This window comes from Oncorhynchus gorbuscha, linkage group LG11 (assembly GCF_021184085.1).
Source record: "Oncorhynchus gorbuscha isolate QuinsamMale2020 ecotype Even-year linkage group LG11, OgorEven_v1.0, whole genome shotgun sequence".
Taxonomy (NCBI): domain Eukaryota; kingdom Metazoa; phylum Chordata; class Actinopteri; order Salmoniformes; family Salmonidae; genus Oncorhynchus; species Oncorhynchus gorbuscha.
Window position 1 is genome coordinate 232,576 of NC_060183.1, and position 18,987 is coordinate 251,562.

The 18,987-nt window shown below is 46.1% G+C and overlaps 1 protein-coding gene across 5 annotated transcripts in view; it reads right to left on the reverse strand.

The window, feature by feature from the left end:
* Window positions 1-14,453: 14,453 nt before the first annotated feature.
* Window positions 14,454-18,987, reverse strand: part of LOC124048025 (kelch domain-containing protein 3-like) — an 81,754-nt gene continuing 77,220 nt past the window's right edge. For all 5 annotated transcript variants that reach the window (XM_046368382.1, XM_046368377.1, XM_046368376.1 and 2 more), the window contains one exon: window positions 14,454-14,684. In XM_046368382.1, coding sequence (XP_046224338.1) covers window positions 14,591-14,684 — 94 coding nt within the window. In that variant the 3' untranslated portion in view covers window positions 14,454-14,590. The remainder of the gene's footprint in view (window positions 14,685-18,987) is intronic.

An 18,987-nucleotide genomic window follows, 5' to 3' on the forward strand; every position in this document is an offset into this window, starting at 1 on the left:
TAAACCAACAGGTTATAAACCAACATGTTATAAACCAACAGGTAATAAACCAACAGGTTATAAACCAGTTACAACAGGTAATAAACCAGTTACAACAGGTTATAAACCAACAGGTTATAAACCAACAGGTTATAAACCAGTTACAACAGGTAATAAACCAACAGGTAATAAACCAACAGGTTATAAACCAACAGGTTATAAACCAGTTACAACAGGTAATAAACCAGTTACAACAGGTTATAAACCAACAGGTTATAAACCAACAGGTTATAAAACAACAGGTTATAAACCAGTTACAACAGGTTATAAACCAACAGGTTATATACCAGTTACAACAGGTTATAAACCAGTTACAACAGGTTATAAACCAACAGGTTATAAACCAACAGGTTATAAACCAGTTACAACAGGTTATAAACCAACAGGTTATAAACCAACAGGTTATGAACCAACAGGTTATGAACCAGTTACAACAGGTTATAAACCAGTTACAACAGGTTATAAACCAACAGGTTATGAACCAGTTACAACAGGTAATAAACCAGTTACAACAGGTAATAAACCAACAGGTTATAAACCAACAGGTTATAAACCAACAGGTAATAAACCAGTTACAACAGGTAATAAACCAACAGGTTATAAACCAACAGGTTATAAACCAACAGGTTATAAACCAGTTACAACAGGTAATAAACCAACAGGTAATAAACCAACAGGTTATAAACCAACAGGTTCTAAACCAGTTACAACAGGTAATAAACCAACAGGTAATAAACCAACAGGTTATAAACCAACAGGTTATAAACCAGTTACAACAGGTAATAAACCAACAGGTAATAAACCAACAGGTTATAAACCAACAGGTAATAAACCAACAGGTTATAAACCAACAGGTTATAAACCAACAGGTTATAAACCAACAGGTAATAAACCAGTTACAACAGGTAATTAACTAGTTGTAACAAGTTACTAACCAACAGGTTATCTCTAACGGTCTTACAGCAATTTATGAGGGGGAGGAAAGAGAGAAACTAGAAGATTTAACCAATGGTTCAGGTCAGTCATTCTCAAGGCCACATCGAGTTAATATGCTGTGTCTCCCTCCATTAACGTCTGGACTGAAGGCCCCTGGGTCGAGGGGTCTGGTCTGAGTCGAGGGGACTTGACTGGGTCGGGGGGTCTGGAAAGGGTCGAGGGATCTGGACTGAAGGCCCCTGGAGGTCTGGGTCGAGGGGTCTGGACTGGGTCGATGGGACTGGGTCGAGGGGTCTGGACTGGAGGCACCTGGAGGTCTGGGTCGAGGAGTCTCGTCTGGGTCTAGGGGTCTGGACTAGGTCGAGGGGTCTGGACTGGGTCGAGGGGTCTGGACTGGGTCGAGGGGTCTGGACTGGAGGCACCTGGAGGTCTGGGACTAGATGTCTGGACTGAGGCCAGACAGGGAGTCCGGGGGGCTCTGGATCTGCTAGGGACCCACTTCCTGTGTGCAACCAAAGGCAGGCCCAGAGTAGGGTGTCTCTGCTGCTCCGCTCCTGCCGTCTGTCTGTGGCATCTGTGAGCTGCACTTAAAACTACAGATAACACTGGCTTTATAGGAGGAGGCTACTGACAGCAGGAACAAACGGTCAGGCGGAGAAAGCAGGGAGAGAGAGCAGAGAGAGAGCAGGCAGAGAGAGAGAGCAGGGAGAGAGAGAGCAGGCAGAGAGAGAGAGAGTAGGCAGAGAGAGAGCAGGGAGAGAGAGAGCAGAGAGCAGAGAGAGCAGGCATAGAGAGAGAGCAGGGAGAGGGACAGAGTGAGAGCAGGGAGAGAGGGGCAGAGAGAGAGCAGGCAGAGAGAGAGAGCAGGGAGAGGGACAGAGTGAGAGCAGGGAGAGAGGGGCAGAGAGAGAGCAGGGAGAGGGACTGAGTGAGAGCAGGGAGAGAGGGGCAGAGAGAGAGCAGGCAGAGAGAGAGCAGGCAGAGAGAGAGCAGGCAGAGAGAGCAGGGAGAGGGGCAGAGAGAGAGCAGGCAGAGAGAGAGCAGGCAGAGAGACCAGGGAGCGGGGCAGAGAGAGAGCAGGCAGAGGGGCAGAGAGAGAGCAGGCAGAGGGGCAGAGAGCGAGCAGGCAGAGGGACAGAGAGAGGCAGAAGGGGGAGCAGGAAGAGGGACAGAGTGAGAGCAAGGGAGAGGGGCAGAGAGCGAGCAGGCAGAGGGACAGAGAGAGAGCAAGGGAGAGGGGCAGAGAGCGAGCAGGCAGAGGGACAGAGAGCGAGCAGGCAGAGGGACAGAGAGAGAGCAGGCAGAGGGACAGAGAGAGAGCAGGCAGAGAGAGAGCAGGGAGAGAGATGGAGAAGGGAGAGGGACAGAGTGAGAGCATGGAGAGAGAGAGCAGGGAGAGGGGCAGAGAGAGAGAGAGCAGGCAGAGAGAGAGAGAGCAGGGAGAGGGACAGGGTGAGAGCAGGGAGAGAGGGGCAGAGAGAGAGTAGGCAGAGAGAGAGCAGGGAGAGGGACAGAGTAGGCAGAGAGAGCAGGCAGAGGGACAGAGAGCTAGCAGGCAGAGGGACAGAGAGAGAGAGCAGGCAGAGGGACAGAGAGCAGGAAGAGGGACAGAGTGAGAGCAGGGAGAGAGAGAGCAGGGAGAGCAGGCAGAGGGACAGAGAGAGAGCAGGCATAGGGACAGAGAGAGAGCAGGCATAGGGACAGAGAGAGAGCAGGCATAGGGACAGAGAGAGAGCAGGCAGAGGGACAGAGAGAGAGCAGGCATAGGGACAGAGAGAGAGCAGGCAGAGGGACAGAGAGCAGGAAGAGGGACAGAGTGAGAGCAGGGAGAGAGAGAGCAGGGAGAGGGGCAGAGAGCGAGCAGGCAGAGGGACAGAGAGCGAGCAGGCAGAGGGACAGAGAGAGAGCAGGCAGAGAGATGGAGAAGGGAGAGGGACAGAGTGAGAGCAGGGAAAGAGGGGCAGAGAGAGAGAGCAGGGAGAGGGACAGAGTGAGAGCATGGAGAGAGGGGCAGAGAGAGAGAGAGCAGGCAGAGAGAGAGAGAGCAGGGAGCGGGACAGAGAGAGAGCAGGCAGAGAGAGAGCAGGGAGAGAGAGAGCAGGGAGAGGGACAGAGTGAGAGCAGGGAGAGAGGGGCAGAGAGAGAGTAGGCAGAGAGAGAGCAGGGAGAGGGGCCAAGAGAGAGAGCAGGGAGAGGGACATAGTGTGAGCAGGGAGAGAGGGGCAGAGAGAGAGAGCAGGGAGAGGGACAGAGTGTGAGCAGGGAGAGAGGGGCAGAGAACCACCTAAAATGAAGCGATTCCCAAACCTTCCATAACAAAGCCATCACCTACAGAGAGATGAACCTGGAGAAGAGTCCCCTAAGCAAGCTGGTCCTGGGGCTCTGTTCACAAACACAAACACACCCCACAGAGCCCCAGGACAACAACACAATTAGACCCAACCAAATCGTGAGAAAACAAAAAGATAATTACTTGACATATTGGAAATAATGAAGAAAAAAACAGAGCAAATTAGAATTCTATCTGCCCCTGAACAGAGAGTACACAGTGGCAGAATACCTGACCACTGTGACTGACCCAAACTTAAGGAAAGCTGTGACTATGTAGACTCAGTGACCATTGCCTTGCTATTGAGAAAGGCCGCCGTAGGCAGACCTGGCTCTCAAGAGAAGACAGGCTATGTGCACACTGCCCACAAAATGAGGTGGAAACTGAGCTGCACTTGCTAACCTCCTGCCAAATGTATGACCATATTAGAGACACATATTTCACTCAGATTACACAGACCCACAAAGAATTTGAAAAAACAACAACAATTTTGATAAACTCTCATATATACTGTGCCAAAAACCATAGTTAGTAATCACAGCATCAAGATGTTTGATCAGCTGCCACAAGAAAATGTTAACCAGTGAAGAACAAACACCATTTTAGATAAAACCCATATTTATGTTGATTTATTTTCCCCTTTGAACATTAACACTTTTCACATCATTACAACACTGTATATAGACATGTTAAAAAAATATACACTGCTCAGAAAAATAACATCCTAGATCTGAATGAATGAAATATTGTTCTTAAATACTTTTTTCTTTACATAGTTGAATGTGCTGACAACAAAATCACAAAAAACTATCTATGGAAATCAAATTTATCAACCCATGGAGGTCTGGATTTGGAGTCACACTCAAGATTAAAGTGGAAACCACACTACAGGCGGATCCAACTTTTATGTAAAATCCTTAAAACAAGTCTAAATGAGGCTCAGTAGTGTGTGTGGCCTCCACGTGCCTGTATGACCTCCCTACAACGCCTGGGCATAATCCTGATGAGGTGATGGATGGTCTCCTGAGGGATCTCCTCCCAGACCTGGACTAAAGCATCCGCCAACTCCTAGACAGTCTGTGGTGCAACATGGCGTTGGTGGATGGACCTCATTTGGATTCAGGTCTGGGGAACGGACGGGCCAGTCCATAGCATCAATGACTTCCTTTGCAGGAACTGCTGACACACTCCAGCCACATGAGGTCTAGCATTGTCTTGCATTAGGAGGAATCCAGGGCCGCACCAGTATATGGTCTCACAAGGGGTCTGGGGATCTCATCTCGGAACCTAATGGCAGTCAGGCTACCTCTGGCGATGACATGGAGGGCTGTGCGGCCCCCCAAAGAAATGCCACCCCACACCATGACTGACCCACCGCCAAACCAGTCATGCTGGAGGATGTTGCAGGCAGCAGAACGTTCTCCACGGCATCTCCAGACTCTGTCACATGTGCTCAGTGTGAACCTGCTTTCATCTGTGAAGAGCACGCTCAAAACACGCTCAAAACTCTTGAATGTGCCGTCCTTGGCCAGCTCTCCCGCTATCTCTCTCTGAATGACCTTCTTGATCCAAATCAGTCAGGTTTCAAGACTAGTCATTCAACTGAGACTGCTGTCCTCTGTATCACGGAGGCGCTCCGCACTGCTAAAGCTAACTCTCTCTCCTCTGCTCTCATCCTTCTAGATCTATCGGCTGCCTTCGATACTGTGAACCATCAGATCCTCCTCTCCACCCTCTCCGAGTTGGGCATCTCCGGCGCGGCCCACGCTTGGATTGCGTCCTACCTGACAGGTCGCTCCTACCAGGTGGCGTGGCGAGAATCTGTCTCCTCACCACTGGTGTCCCCCAGGGCTCTGTTCTTGGCCCTCTCCTATTCTCGCTATACACCAAGTCACTTGGCTCTGTCATAACCTCACATGGTCTCTCTTATCATTGCTATGCAGACGACACACAATTAATCTTCTCCTTTCCCCCTTCTGATGACCAGGTGGCGAATCGCATCTCTGCATGTCTGGCATGTCTGTCGTTCTCAACCAACATCAAGGCGGTGGCCCGTTCCTGTAGGTTCATGCTCTACAACATCCGCAGAGTACGACCCTGCCTCACACAGGAAGCGGCGCAGGTCCTAATCCAGGCACTTGTCATCTCCCGTCTGGATTACTGCAACTCGCTGTTGGCTGGGCTCCCTGCCTGTGCCATTAAACCCCTTCAACTCATCCAGAACGCCGCAGCCCGTCTGGTGTTCAACCTTCCCAAGTTCTCTCACGTCACCCCGCTCCTCCGTTCTCTCCACTGGCTTCCAGTTGAAGCTCGCATCCGCTACAAGACCATGGTGCTTGCCTACGGAGCTGTGAGGGGAACGGCACCTCAGTACCTCCAGGCTCTGATCAGGCCCTACACCCAAGCAAGGGCACTGCGTTCATCCACCTCTGGCCTGCTCGCCTCCCTACCACTGAGGAAGTACAGCTCCCGCTCAGCCCAGTCAAAACTGTTCGCTGCTCTGGCCCCCCAATGGTGGAACAAACTCCCTCACGACGCCAGGACAGCGGAGTCAATCACCACCTTCCGGAGACACCTGAAACCCCACCTCTTTAAGGAATACCTAGGATAGGATAAGTAATCCCTCTCACCCCCCCTTTAAGATTTAGATGCACTATTGTAAAGTGACTGTTCCACTGGATGTCATAAGGTGAATGCACCAATTTGTAAGTCGCTCTGGATAAGAGCGTCTGCTAAATGACTTAAATGTAAATGTAAATGTAAACAGGGCGCCAGTGGCGAATTTGCCAATCTTGGTGTTCTCTGGCAAATGCCAAAAGTCCTTCACGGTGTTGGGCTATAAGCACAACCCCCACCTGTGGACGTCGGGCCCTCATACCACCCTCATGGAGTCTGTTTGTGACCGTTTGAGCAGACACATGCACATTTGTGGCCTGCTGGAGGTAATTTTGCAGGGCTCTGGCAGTGCTCCTCCTGCTCCTTCTTGCACAAAGGCGGAAGTAGCGGTCCTGCTGCTGGGTTGTTGCCCTCCTACGGCCTCCTCCACATCTCCTGATGTACTGGCCTGTCTCCTGGTAGCGCCTTTGCTCTGGACACTACGCTGACAGACACAGCAAACCTCTCGCATTGATGTGCCATCCTGGATGAGCTGCACTACCTGAGCCACTTGTGTGGGTTGTAGACTCCGTCTCATGCTACCACTAGAGTGAAAGCACCGACAGCATTCAAAAGTAACCAAAACATCAGCCAGGAAGCATAGGAACTGAGAAGTGGTCTGTGGTCACCACCTGCAGAACCACTCCTTTATTGGGGGTGTCTTGCTAATTGCCTATAATTTCCACCTGTTGTCTATTCCATTTGCACAACAGCATGTGAAATGTATTGTCAATCAGTTTTGCTTCCTAAGTGGACAGTTTGATTTCACAGAAGTGTGATCGACTTGGAGTTACATTGTGTTGTTTAAGGGTTTAAGGGTTCCTCTTTTTTTTTGAGCAGTGTATCTATATTTTACCTTCATTTTCAGTTGAAGTCGGAGGTTTACATACACTTAGGTTGAAGTCATTAAAACTTGTATTTCAACCACAACACACATTTCTTGTTAACAAACTATAGTTTTGGCAAGTCAGTTAGGACATCTACTTTGTGCATGACACAAGTAGTTTTTCCAACAATTGTTTACAGACAAATTATTTCACTTATAATTCACTGTATCACAATTCCAGTGGGTCAGAAGTTTACATACACTAAGTTGACTGTGCTTTCAAACAGCTAGGAAAATTCCAGAAAATTATGTCACGGCTTTAGAAGCTTCTGATTGTGCTAATTGACATAATTTGAGTCAATTGGAGGTGTACCTGTGGATGTATTTCAAGGCTGACCTTAAAACTCAGTGCCTCTTTCGTGACATAATGAGAAAATCAAAATAAATCAGCCAGGACCTCAGAAAAAGAATTGTAGACCTCCACAAGCCTGGTTCATCCTTGGGAGCAATTTCCAAATGCCTGAAGGTACCACGTTCATCTATACAAACAATAGTACGCAACTATAAACACCACGGGACCACACAGCCGTCATACCGCTCAGAAAGGAGACGCGTTCTGTCTCCTAGAGATGAACATACGTTGGTGCGAAAAGTGCAAATCAATCCCAGAACAACAGTAAAGGACCTTGTGAAGATGCTGGAGGAAACAGGTACAAAAGTATCTATATCCACAGTAAAACGAGTCCCATATCGACATAACCTGAAAGGCCACTCAGCAAGGAAGAAGCCACTGCTCCAAAACCACCATAAAAAAGCCAGACTACGGTTTGCAACTGTACATGAGGACAAAGATCGTACTTTTGGAGAAATGTCCTCTGGTCTGATGAAACAAAAATAGAACTGTTTGGCCATAATGACCACGGTTATGTTTGGAGGAAAAAAGGGGAGGCTTACAAGCCAGAGGTCACTATCCCAACCGTGAAACACAGGGGTGGCAGCATCATGTTGTGTGGGTGCTTTGCTGCAGGAGGGACTGGTGCACTTCACAAAATAGATGGCGTCATGAGGAAAGAAAATTATGTGGATATATTAAAGCAACATCTCAAGACATCATGGACAATGATCTCAAGCACACGTCCAAAGTTGTGGAAAAATGGCTTAAGGACAACAAAGTCAAGGTTTTGGAGTGGCCACCACAAAGCCCTGACCTCAATCCTATAGAACATTTGTGGGCAGAACTGAAAAAGCGTGTGCGAGAAAGGAGGCCTACAAACCTGACTCAGTTACACCAGCTCTGTCAGGAGGATTGGGCCAAAACCCCACTTATTGTGGGAAGCTTGTGGAAGGCGACCCGAAACATTTGACCCAAGTTAAACAATTTAAAGGCAATACTACCAAATAGTAATTGAGTGTATGTAAACTTCTGACCCACTGGGAATGTGATGAAAGAAATAAAATCTAAAATAAATCATTCTCACTACTATTATTCTGACATTTCACATTCTTAAAATAAAGTGGTGATCCTATCTGACCTAAAACAGGGAATTATTACAAGGATTAACTGTCAGGAATTGTGAAAAATTGAGTTTGAATGTATTTGGCTAAGGTGTATGTAAACGTACGACTTCAACTGCAACTAGGCAAGTCAGTTAAGAACAAATTCTTATTTACAATGACGGCCTACAGGGGAACAGTGGGTTTAAAACAGAGTTTTACTTTGTCAGCTCGGGGATTCAATCCAGCAACCTTTTGGTTACTGGCCCAACGCTCTAACCACTAGGCTGCCGCCTCAAAATAGGACATTTGAAGTATCTTTATTCTTTTAGAACTTCTGTGAGTGTAATGTTAACTGTTATTTTATGTTATTGTTTAGTTCCCTTTTGTTTATCTATTTCACTTGCTTTAGCAATGTTAACATACGGTTTCCCATGCCAATGAAGTCAATTGAAATTGAATTGAAATTGAGAGAGAGCAGGGCTGGCTATGAGACACTCCCCTTATGATGAGACATACGTCCTCTAGCAGCCTAGTGTTGGCCAAGTGCAGAAAGGGGGTGGGGTGCCACAAGACAGGACGTCCCAAAATGGACACTTGAGTGGTCTGTCCGGGGCCAGACAACTGGAGCAGAGGGCATTCATACACTGGCTTTTAGCAGGACACCACCAGGGGCCAGGGGGCCTCCGCCAGGGAGCCTCAGAGGCCACATGGCAATAGTCTGGGGACCATGAAGCGCCACAAGACGGGACTCACAACAGAGTGACGACAGACTGTTTAATGGGCATTTGGCCCCCAAGAACTTAGACCCTAAGAAAGATCCTAAGATATTTGTGAGTGAGACCCTAAGCTCTAACTGAATATTAATGTAAGAAAACAGGACAATACCAATCTTGACTTACCGTGATCTCATTAAACACATATTGACTAAAGTTGACTTATGATTAATGTGTTGTTAAAATATCTCAGATGATTGACAGATGAAATGTCTTTACCTGATAATCAATCACAACGGTGAACTAATTTAAGATCCATCTAGAATGGTTGTGACTTGCAGCAGACCGCCATGGGAATAACAAGTCATAACAACCCTTAGCCTCATTCACACAAAACTCATTTAGATTCAGGGTCTGCCTTAAGTAGCTCTCCCCGAGGACAGACACACACACACCCACAAGTCATCACCCAGGCCATTAGGAGCTACACACAGGGAAACCAGACACCCAAGAGAAAGCGTCCATTAGGACTGACCAACTCTGATACTTAACCTCTGACCCTGACAACCTTGACAACAAGCTGCAGCTAGGAGATTAACAGTGGATAATATGGTTAGTAAACTTGACCACAACAAAGCAGAGCTACCAGAGCGGTTAACAACCTTGGTCAACAACACAAGTTAAATAGTGTGTCAAGTATGACCCAGGCATACTGGATAATGTCCTTGTACTTCATGACCCAGGTATACTGGAGAATGCCCTTATAGTTCATGACCCAGGCATACTGGATAATGTCCTTGTACTTCATGACCCAGGTATACTGGAGAATGTCCTTATAGTTCATGACCCAGGCATACTGGATAATGTCCTTGGACTTCATGACCCAGGTATACTGGAGAATGTCCTTATAGTTAATGACCCAGGCATACTGGATAATGTCCTTGTACTTCATGACCCAGACATACTTGATGTCTGCTAAATTACTAAAAATGTAAATGTAAATAATGTCCTTGTAGTTCATGACCCAGGCATACTGGATAATGTCCTTGTAGTTCATGACCCAGGCATACTGGATAATGTCCTTGTAGTTCATGACCCAGGCATACTGGATAATGTCCTTGTAGTTCATGACCCAGGCATACTGGATAATGTCCTTGTACTTCATGACCCAGGCATACTGGATAATGTCCTTGTACTTCATGACCCAGGCATACTGGATAATGTCCTTGTACTTCATGACCCAGGCATACTGGATAATGTCCTTGTACTTCATGACCCAGGCATACTGGATAATGTCCTTGTACTTCATGACCCAGGTATACTGGATAATGTCCTTGTACTTCATGACCCAGGTATACTGGATAATGTCCTTGTACTTCATGACCCAGGCATACTGGATAATGTCCTTGTACTTCATGACCCAGGTATACTGGATAATGTCCTTGTACTTCATGACCCAGGTATACTGGATAATGTCCTTGTACTTCATGACCCAGGTATACTGGATAATGTCCTTGTACTTCATGACCCAGGTATACTGGATAATGTCCTTGTACTTCATGACCCAGGTATACATATATCAGTAAAAAAAACAAAAAAACAATAAAACCTCAGAAGTCAACATTGTAAAGTGACTGTTCCACTGGATGTCATAAGGTGAATGCACCAATTTGTAAGTCGCTCTGGATAAGAGCGTCTGCTAAATGACTTAAATGTAAATGTAATGGTCACTAAACTGGACAAACAAGAAACATTGGTAGGACCTTTCTTTAGGGGAACAAGCTTCTGCACATGTGCAGGATTCTCTGCTGTAACCTAGACTTAAGGTTGGGATTCTCTGCTGTAGTCTAGACTTACTGTTGGGATTCTCTGCTGTAGTCTAGACTTACTGTTGGGATTCTCTGCTGTAACCTAGACTTACTGTTGGGATTCTCTACTGTAACGTAGACTTACTGTTGGGATTCTCTGCTGTAGTCTAGATTTACTGTTGGGATTCTCTGCTGTAACCTAGACTTACTGTTGGGATTCTCTGCTGTAGTCTAGACTTTACTGTTGGGATTCTCTGCTGTAGTCTAGATTTACTGTTGGGATTCTCTGCTGTAGTCTAGATTTACTGTTGGGATTCTCTGCTGTAGTCTAGATTTACTGTTGGGATTCTCTGCTGTAGTCTAGATTTACTGTTGGGATTCTCTGCTGTAGTCTAGACTTACTGTTGGGATTCTCTGCTGTAGTCTAGATTTACTGTTGGGATTCTCTGCTGTAGTCTAGACTTACTGTTGGGATTCTCTGCTGTAACGTAGACTTACTGTTGGGATTCTCTGCTGTAGTCTAGATTTACTGTTGGGATTCTCTGCTGTAGTCTAGATTTACTGTTGGGATTCTCTGCTGTAGTCTAGACTTACTGTTGGGATTCTCTGCTGTAGTCTAGATTTACTGTTGGGATTCTCTGCTGTAGTCTAGACTTACTGTTGGGATTCTCTGCTGTAGTCTAGATTTACTGTTGGGATTCTCTGCTGTAGTCTAGATTTACTGTTGGGATTCTCTGCTGTAGTCTAGACTTACTGTTGGGATTCTCTACTGTAACGTAGACTTACTGTTGGGATTCTCTACTGTAACGTAGACTTACTGTTGGGATTCTCTACTGTAACGTAGACTTACTGTTGGGATTCTCTGCTGTAGTCTAGATTTACTGTTGGGATTCTCTGCTGTAGTCTAGATTTACTGTTGGGATTCTCTGCTGTAGTCTAGACTTACTGTTGGGATTCTCTGCTGTAGTCTAGACTTACTTTTGGGATTCTCTGCTGTAGTCTAGATTTACTGTTGGGATTCTCTGCTGTAGTCTAGACTTACTGTTGGGATTCTCTGCTGTAGTCTAGACTTACTGTTGGGATTCTCTACTGTAACGTAAACTTACTGTTGGGATTCTCTACTGTAACGTAGACTTACTGTTGGGATTCTCTGCTGTAGTCTAGACTTACTGTTGGGATTCTCTGCTGTAGTCTAGACTTACTGTTGGGATTCTCTGCTGTAACCTAGATTTACTGTTGGGATTCTCTGCTGTAGTCTAGACTTACTGTTGGGATTCTCTGCTGTAGTCTAGACTTACTGTTGGGATTCTCTACTGTAACGTAGACTTACTGTTGGGATTCTCTGCTGTAGTCTAGACTTACTGTTGGGATTCTCTGCTGTAGTCTAGATTTACTGTTGGGATTCTCTGCTGTAGTCTAGACTTACTGTTGGGATTCTCTGCTGTAGTCTAGATTTACTGTTGGGATTCTCTGCTGTAGTCTAGACTTACTGTTGGGATTCTCTGCTGTAGTCTAGACTTACTGTTGGGATTCTCTGCTGTAACCTAGACTTACTGTTGGGATTCTCTGCTGTAACCTAGACTTACTGTTGGGATTCTCTGCTGTAGTCTAGATTTACTGTTGGGATTCTCTGCTGTAGTCTAGATTTACTGTTGGGATTCTCTACTAAAGACACATTTTCTGCTGTAGTCTAGACTTACTGTTGGGATTCTCTACTGTAACGTAGACTTACTGTTGGGATTCTCTGCTGTAACCTAGACTTACTGTTGGGATTCTCTGCTGTAACCTAGACTTAAGGTTGGGATTCTCTGCTGTAGTCTAGACTTACTGTTGGGATTCTCTGCTGTAGTCTAGATTTACTGTTGGGATTCTCTGCTGTAGTCTAGATTTACTGTTGGGATTCTCTGCTGTAGTCTAGACTTAAGGTTGGGATTCTCTGCTGTAGTCTAGATTTACTGTTGGGATTCTCTGCTGTAGTCTAGACTTACTGTTGGGATTCTCTGCTGTAACCTAGACTTACTGTTGGGATTCTCTACTGTAACCTAGACTTACTGTTGGGATTCTCTACTGTAACCTAGACTTACTGTTGGGATTCTCTGCTGTAGTCTAGATTTACTGTTGGGATTCTCTGCTGTAGTCTAGATTTACTGTTGGGATTCTCTGCTGTAACCTAGACTTACTGTTGGGATTCTCTGCTGTAACCTAGACTTACTGTTGGGATTCTCTGCTGTAACCTAGACTTACTGTTGGGATTCTCTACTGTAACCTAGACTTACTGTTGGGATTCTCTGCTGTAACCTAGACTTACTGTTGGGATTCTCTGCTGTAACCTAGACTTAAGGTTGGGATTCTCTGCTGTAGTCTAGACTTACTGTTGGGATTCTCTGCTGTAGTCTAGATTTACTGTTGGGATTCTCTGCTGTAGTCTAGATTTACTGTTGGGATTCTCTGCTGTAGTCTAGACTTAAGGTTGGGATTCTCTGCTGTAGTCTAGATTTACTGTTGGGATTCTCTGCTGTAGTCTAGACTTACTGTTGGGATTCTCTGCTGTAACCTAGACTTACTGTTGGGATTCTCTACTGTAACCTAGACTTACTGTTGGGATTCTCTACTGTAACCTAGACTTACTGTTGGGATTCTCTGCTGTAGTCTAGATTTACTGTTGGGATTCTCTGCTGTAGTCTAGATTTACTGTTGGGATTCTCTGCTGTAACCTAGACTTACTGTTGGGATTCTCTGCTGTAACCTAGACTTACTGTTGGGATTCTCTGCTGTAACCTAGACTTACTGTTGGGATTCTCTGCTGTAGTCTAGACTTACTGTTGGGATTCTCTGCTGTAGTCTAGATTTACTGTTGGGATTCTCTGCTGTAGTCTAGATTTACTGTTGGGATTCTCTGCTGTAGTCTAGATTTACTGTTGGGATTCTCTGCTGTAGTCTAGATTTACTGTTGGGATTCTCTGCTGTAGTCTAGATTTACTGTTGGGATTCTCTGCTGTAGTCTAGACTTACTGTTGGGATTCTCTGCTGTAGTCTAGATTTACTGTTGGGATTCTCTACTAAAGACACAGTCTCTGCTGTAACCTACTCGTTCGGCTTCCCAGATAAAGGTGTCTAATATATAAACATTGTGTATGCACAAAATATACCAGTGCCAGTTTTCACTCAAAAGTTGCTCTTTCTAAAAACTGAACTTGGTGTGAGATTGTGCTTATCATTAGCCTGTGTGCACACAGTTTATACACTTTTAGTAGAAAAGGTTCCTTAAAGGACCTTGATTGCGTCATATTACCCTTTTATAGGGTCCTTTCGTCAGAAACCTAGAGGTTCTTCAGAACCCTGCCATTTATGGATTATGGCTACTACTATTAAATAGTAGAATAGAATTTAATAAACAATTAAATACATCGACAAAAGATACCAGTATAGTTTTTTGAATTTATTGTCATTATATGCAAACATACACTGAACAAAAACATTAACATATAAAGTGTTGGTCTCATGTTTCATGAGCTAAAATAAAAATACCAGAAATGTTCCATATGCACAAAAAACATATTTCTCTCAAATGTTGTTCACAAATTTGTTTACATCCCCTGTTAGTGAGCATTTCTCCTTCGCCAAGATAATCCATCCACCTGACAGGTGTGGCATATCAAGAAGCTGATTAAACAGCATGATCATTACACAGGTGCACCTAGTGCTGGGGACAATAAAAGGCCACTCTAAGTTGTCACAACACACTGACACAGCGTCAAGTGTTTTGTCCAAATACTGGTAGATTCAACTAACAAAAGATTGGAGGACCTGAAGACCAGTCTGCAGTTCCCCCTGGGTCAGCTCGATGAGTTGAAACAGGAGAACGGTAAGATGAAAGCAACCTGTAAGTCATTGAGGACATCAGTTATGTATGTGAATCCATGATAACAATGACGGATAAGGCGGAAATAACATGGTTGTGGACAGAATTGCAGAATCTCCACATGAGACCTGGACGGAGTCTGAGGACAAAGTGAGGGAAATGATCTCTGAGAAATTGAAGATGGACCACAGGAAGATTGGAGCACGTTCACAGGACTAGAAAACCCACCGCCGGCCCGCCCATGTGACAGGCCCAGGTGACAGGCCCAGGTGACAGACCCAGGTGACAGACCCAGGTGATAGACCCAGGTGACAGACCCAGGTGACAGACCCAGGTGATAGACCCAGGTGACAGACCCAGGTGATAGACCCAGGTGACAGACCCAGGTGATAGACCCAGGTGACAGACCCAGGTGATAGACCCAGGTGACAGACCCAGGTGACAGACCCAGGTGATAGACCCAGGTGACAGACCCAGGTGACAGACCCAGGTGACAGACCCAGGTGATAGACCCAGGTGACAGACCCAGGTGATAGACCCAGGTGACAGACCCAGGTGACAGACCCAGGTGACAGACCCAGGTGACAGACCCAGGTGACAGACCCAGGTGACAGACCCAGGTGACAGACCCAGGTGACAGACCCAGGTGACAGACCCAGGTGATAGACCCAGGTGACAGACCCAGGTGATAGACCCAGGTGACAGACCCAGGTGACAGACCCAGGTGACAGACCCAGGTGATAGACCCAGGTGACAGACCCAGGTGACAGACCCAGGTGACAGACCCAGGTGACAGACCCAGGTGACAGACCCAGGTGACAGACCCAGGTGATAGACCCAGGTGACAGACCCAGGTGACAGACCCAGGTGACAGACCCAGGTGACAGACCCAGGTGACAGACCCAGGTGATAGACCCAGGTGATAGTGGTCTAGTTCCTGAGGTTCAAGGACAAGGTAGCTGTTCTGGAAAGAGCCAAGAACATGAGAGGAACGTATATCTTCCTCAACGAGGACTATCCTGAAGCTGTGCCCCAGAAGAGGAAAGAACTGATCACAGCCATGAAAGCTGCCAGAGCACATGGGGACATCCACTATGACAGGCTCATTGTCCACCCTCCCTCCCAGAAGGTATGAGAGCCAAGCCTATGGGTTCCTCAACCCCACAGGACACACACCAACTGATTAATGGACAGCTGAATTTATATATATTCATCTTGCTTTGTTTGCTCTTTTCCATATTATATCTCTCTGATAAGCTACACAATAAAGGGCTGAACATATTAATATACAGGCATTCTGCATTCAGACCCCTTGACTTATTCCACATGTTTTATGTTGCAGCCTTATTCTAAAATTGATGAAATAAAAATCCTGAAATGTTTGCAGAAATATCTTATTTACAAAAGAATTCAAACCCTTTGCTATGAGACTTGAAATTGAGCTCCGGTTCATCCTGTTTCCATTGATCATCTTTGAGATGTTTCTACAACTTGATTGGAGTTCACCTGTGGTAAATTCAATTGATTGGACATGATTTGGAAAGGCACACACCTGTCTATATAAGGTCCCGCAGTTGACAATGCAAGTCAGCTCAAAAACCAAGCCATGAAGTCGAAGGAATTGTCCGTAGAGCGCCGAGACAGGATTGTGTCGAGGCACAGATCTGGAGAAGGGTACCAAAAAAAGGTCCAAGAACACAGTGGCCTCCAACATTCTGAAATGGAAGAAGTTTGGAACCACCAAGACTCTTCCTAGAGCTGGCCGCCTGGGCAAACTGAGCAATCAGGGAAGAAGGGTCTTGGTCAGGGAGGTGACCAAGAACCTGATGGTCACTTTGACAGAGCTCCAGAGTTCCTCTGTGGAGATGGGAGAACTTTCCAGAAGGACAACCATCTCTGCAACACTCCATCAATCAGGCCGTTATGGTAGAGTGGCCAGATGGAAGCCACTCCTCAGTAAAAGGCACATGACAGCCCGCTTGGAGTTTGCCAAAAGACAGGTGTGATGAAACCCTGATTGAACAGGATTTAACTTTTTGGCGTGAATGCCAAGCATCACGTCTGGAGGAAAACTGGCACAATCCCTATGGTGAAGCATGGTGGTGGCAGCATCATGCCGTGGGGAGGTTTTACAGCGGCAGGGACTGGGAGACTAGTCAGGATCGAGGTGAAGATGAACGGAATAAACTAGAGAGATCCTTGATGAAAACCAGCTCCAGAGCGCTCAGGACCTCAGACTGAGGCGAAGGTTCACCTTCCACCAGAACAAAAACCCTAGCCACACAGCCAAGACAACGCAGGAGTGGCTTCGAGACAAGTCTTTGAATGTCCCTGAGTGGCCCAGCCAGAGCCTGGACTTGAACCCGATCAAATCTCTGGAGAGACCTGAAAATAGCTGTGCAGCGACACTCCCCATCCAACCCGACAGAGCTTGAGAGGGTCTGCAGATCCCCAAATAGAGGTGTGCCAAGCTTGTAGCATCATACCCAAGAAGAGTTGAGGCTGTAATCGCTGCCAAAGGTGCTTCAACAAAGTACTGAGTAAAGGGTCTGAATACTTAGGTAAATGTGTTTCATTTTGCTTAATCATTATGCAGTATTGTGATGTCATTATGAGGTACTGTGATGTCGTTATGGGGTACTGTGATGTCGTTATGGGGTACTGTGATGTCGTTATGGGGTACTGTGATGTCCTTATGAGGTACTGTGATGTCCTTATGAGGTACTGTGATGTCGTTATGGGGTACTGTGATGTCGTTATGGGGTACTGTGATGTCGTTATGGGGTACTGTGTGAAGATTGATGAATGTAATCCATTTTAGAATAAGGCTGTAACGTAGCAAAATGTGAAAAAAGTCAAGGGGTCTGAATACTTTCATTAGACAGACAGGACACAGCCATCTGGCTGGCATCAGCTGCTAACGGTTGGCTAACGGTTGGCTAGGTTACGGGAGTGGTATAGGTAAGATGTACACTTTGCTGTGCCAGTATAGGTAAGCTGTACACTCTGCTGTGCCAGTATAGGTAAGCTGTATACTCTGCTGTGCCAGGATAGGTAAGCTGTATACTCTGCTGTGCCAGGATAGGTAAGCTGTATACTCTGCTGTGCCAGGATAGGTAAGCTGTATACTCTGCTGTGCCAGGATAGGTAAGCTGTATACTCTGCTGTGCCAGGATAGGTAAGCTGTATACTCTGCTGTGCCAGGATAGGTAAGCTGTATACTCTGCTGTGCCAGGATAGGTAAGCTGTATACTCTGCTGTGCCAGGATAGGTAAGCTGTATACTCTGCTGTGCCAGGATAGGTAAGCTGTATACTCTGCTGTGCCAGGATAGGTAAGCTGTATACTCTGCTGTGCCAGGATAGGTAAGCTGTATACTCTGCTGTGCCAGGATAGGTAAGCTGTATACTCTGCTGTGCCAGGATAGGTAAGCTGTATACTCTGCTGTGCCAGGATAGGTAAGCTGTATACTCTGCTGTGCCAGGATAGGTAAGCTGTATACTCTGCTGTGCCAGGATAGGTAAGCTGTATACTCTGCTGTGCCAGGATAGGTAAGCTGTATACTCTGCTGTGCCAGGATAGGTAAGCTGTATACTCTGCTGTGCCAGGATAGGTAAAATCAGAGCAAGAAAAGCAAGGTAACTGGTATTTTTGACTACCCAGGAGATGGATATAATCTTTGTTAACTTGTTCTAGGTGGTTGGGATCATCTCAGTAAACTATGGGGGTTGGGATCATCACTATGGGGGTTGGGATCATCTCAGTAAACTATGGGGGTTGGGATCATCACTATGGGGGTTGGGATCATCACTATCATCACTATGGGGGTTGGGATCATCACTATGGGGGTTGGGATCATCACTATGGGGGGATTGGGATCATCACACTATGGGGGTTGGGATCATCACTATGGGGGTTGGGATCATCACTATGGGGGTTGGGATCATCACTATGGGGGTTGGGATCATCACTATGGGGGTTGGGATCATCACTATGGGGGTTGGGATCATCACTATGGGGGTTGGGATCATCTCAGTAAACTATGGGGGTTAGTTGGAGGCATTCTGTCAGGTAGAAGACATGTTTGTGGCGTCCAGTTGTTCCACAGAGAGAAGAGATGACAGAACTATTTTCCACCATAATTTGCAAATAAATTCATAAGAAATCCTACAATGTGATTTTCTGGATTTTTTCCCGCATTTTGTCTGTCATAGTTGAAGTGAACCTATGATGGAAATTACAGGCCTCTCATCTTTTTAAGAGGGAGAACTTGCACAATTGGTGGCTGACTAAATACTTTTTTGCCCCACTGTAGATGCTTTT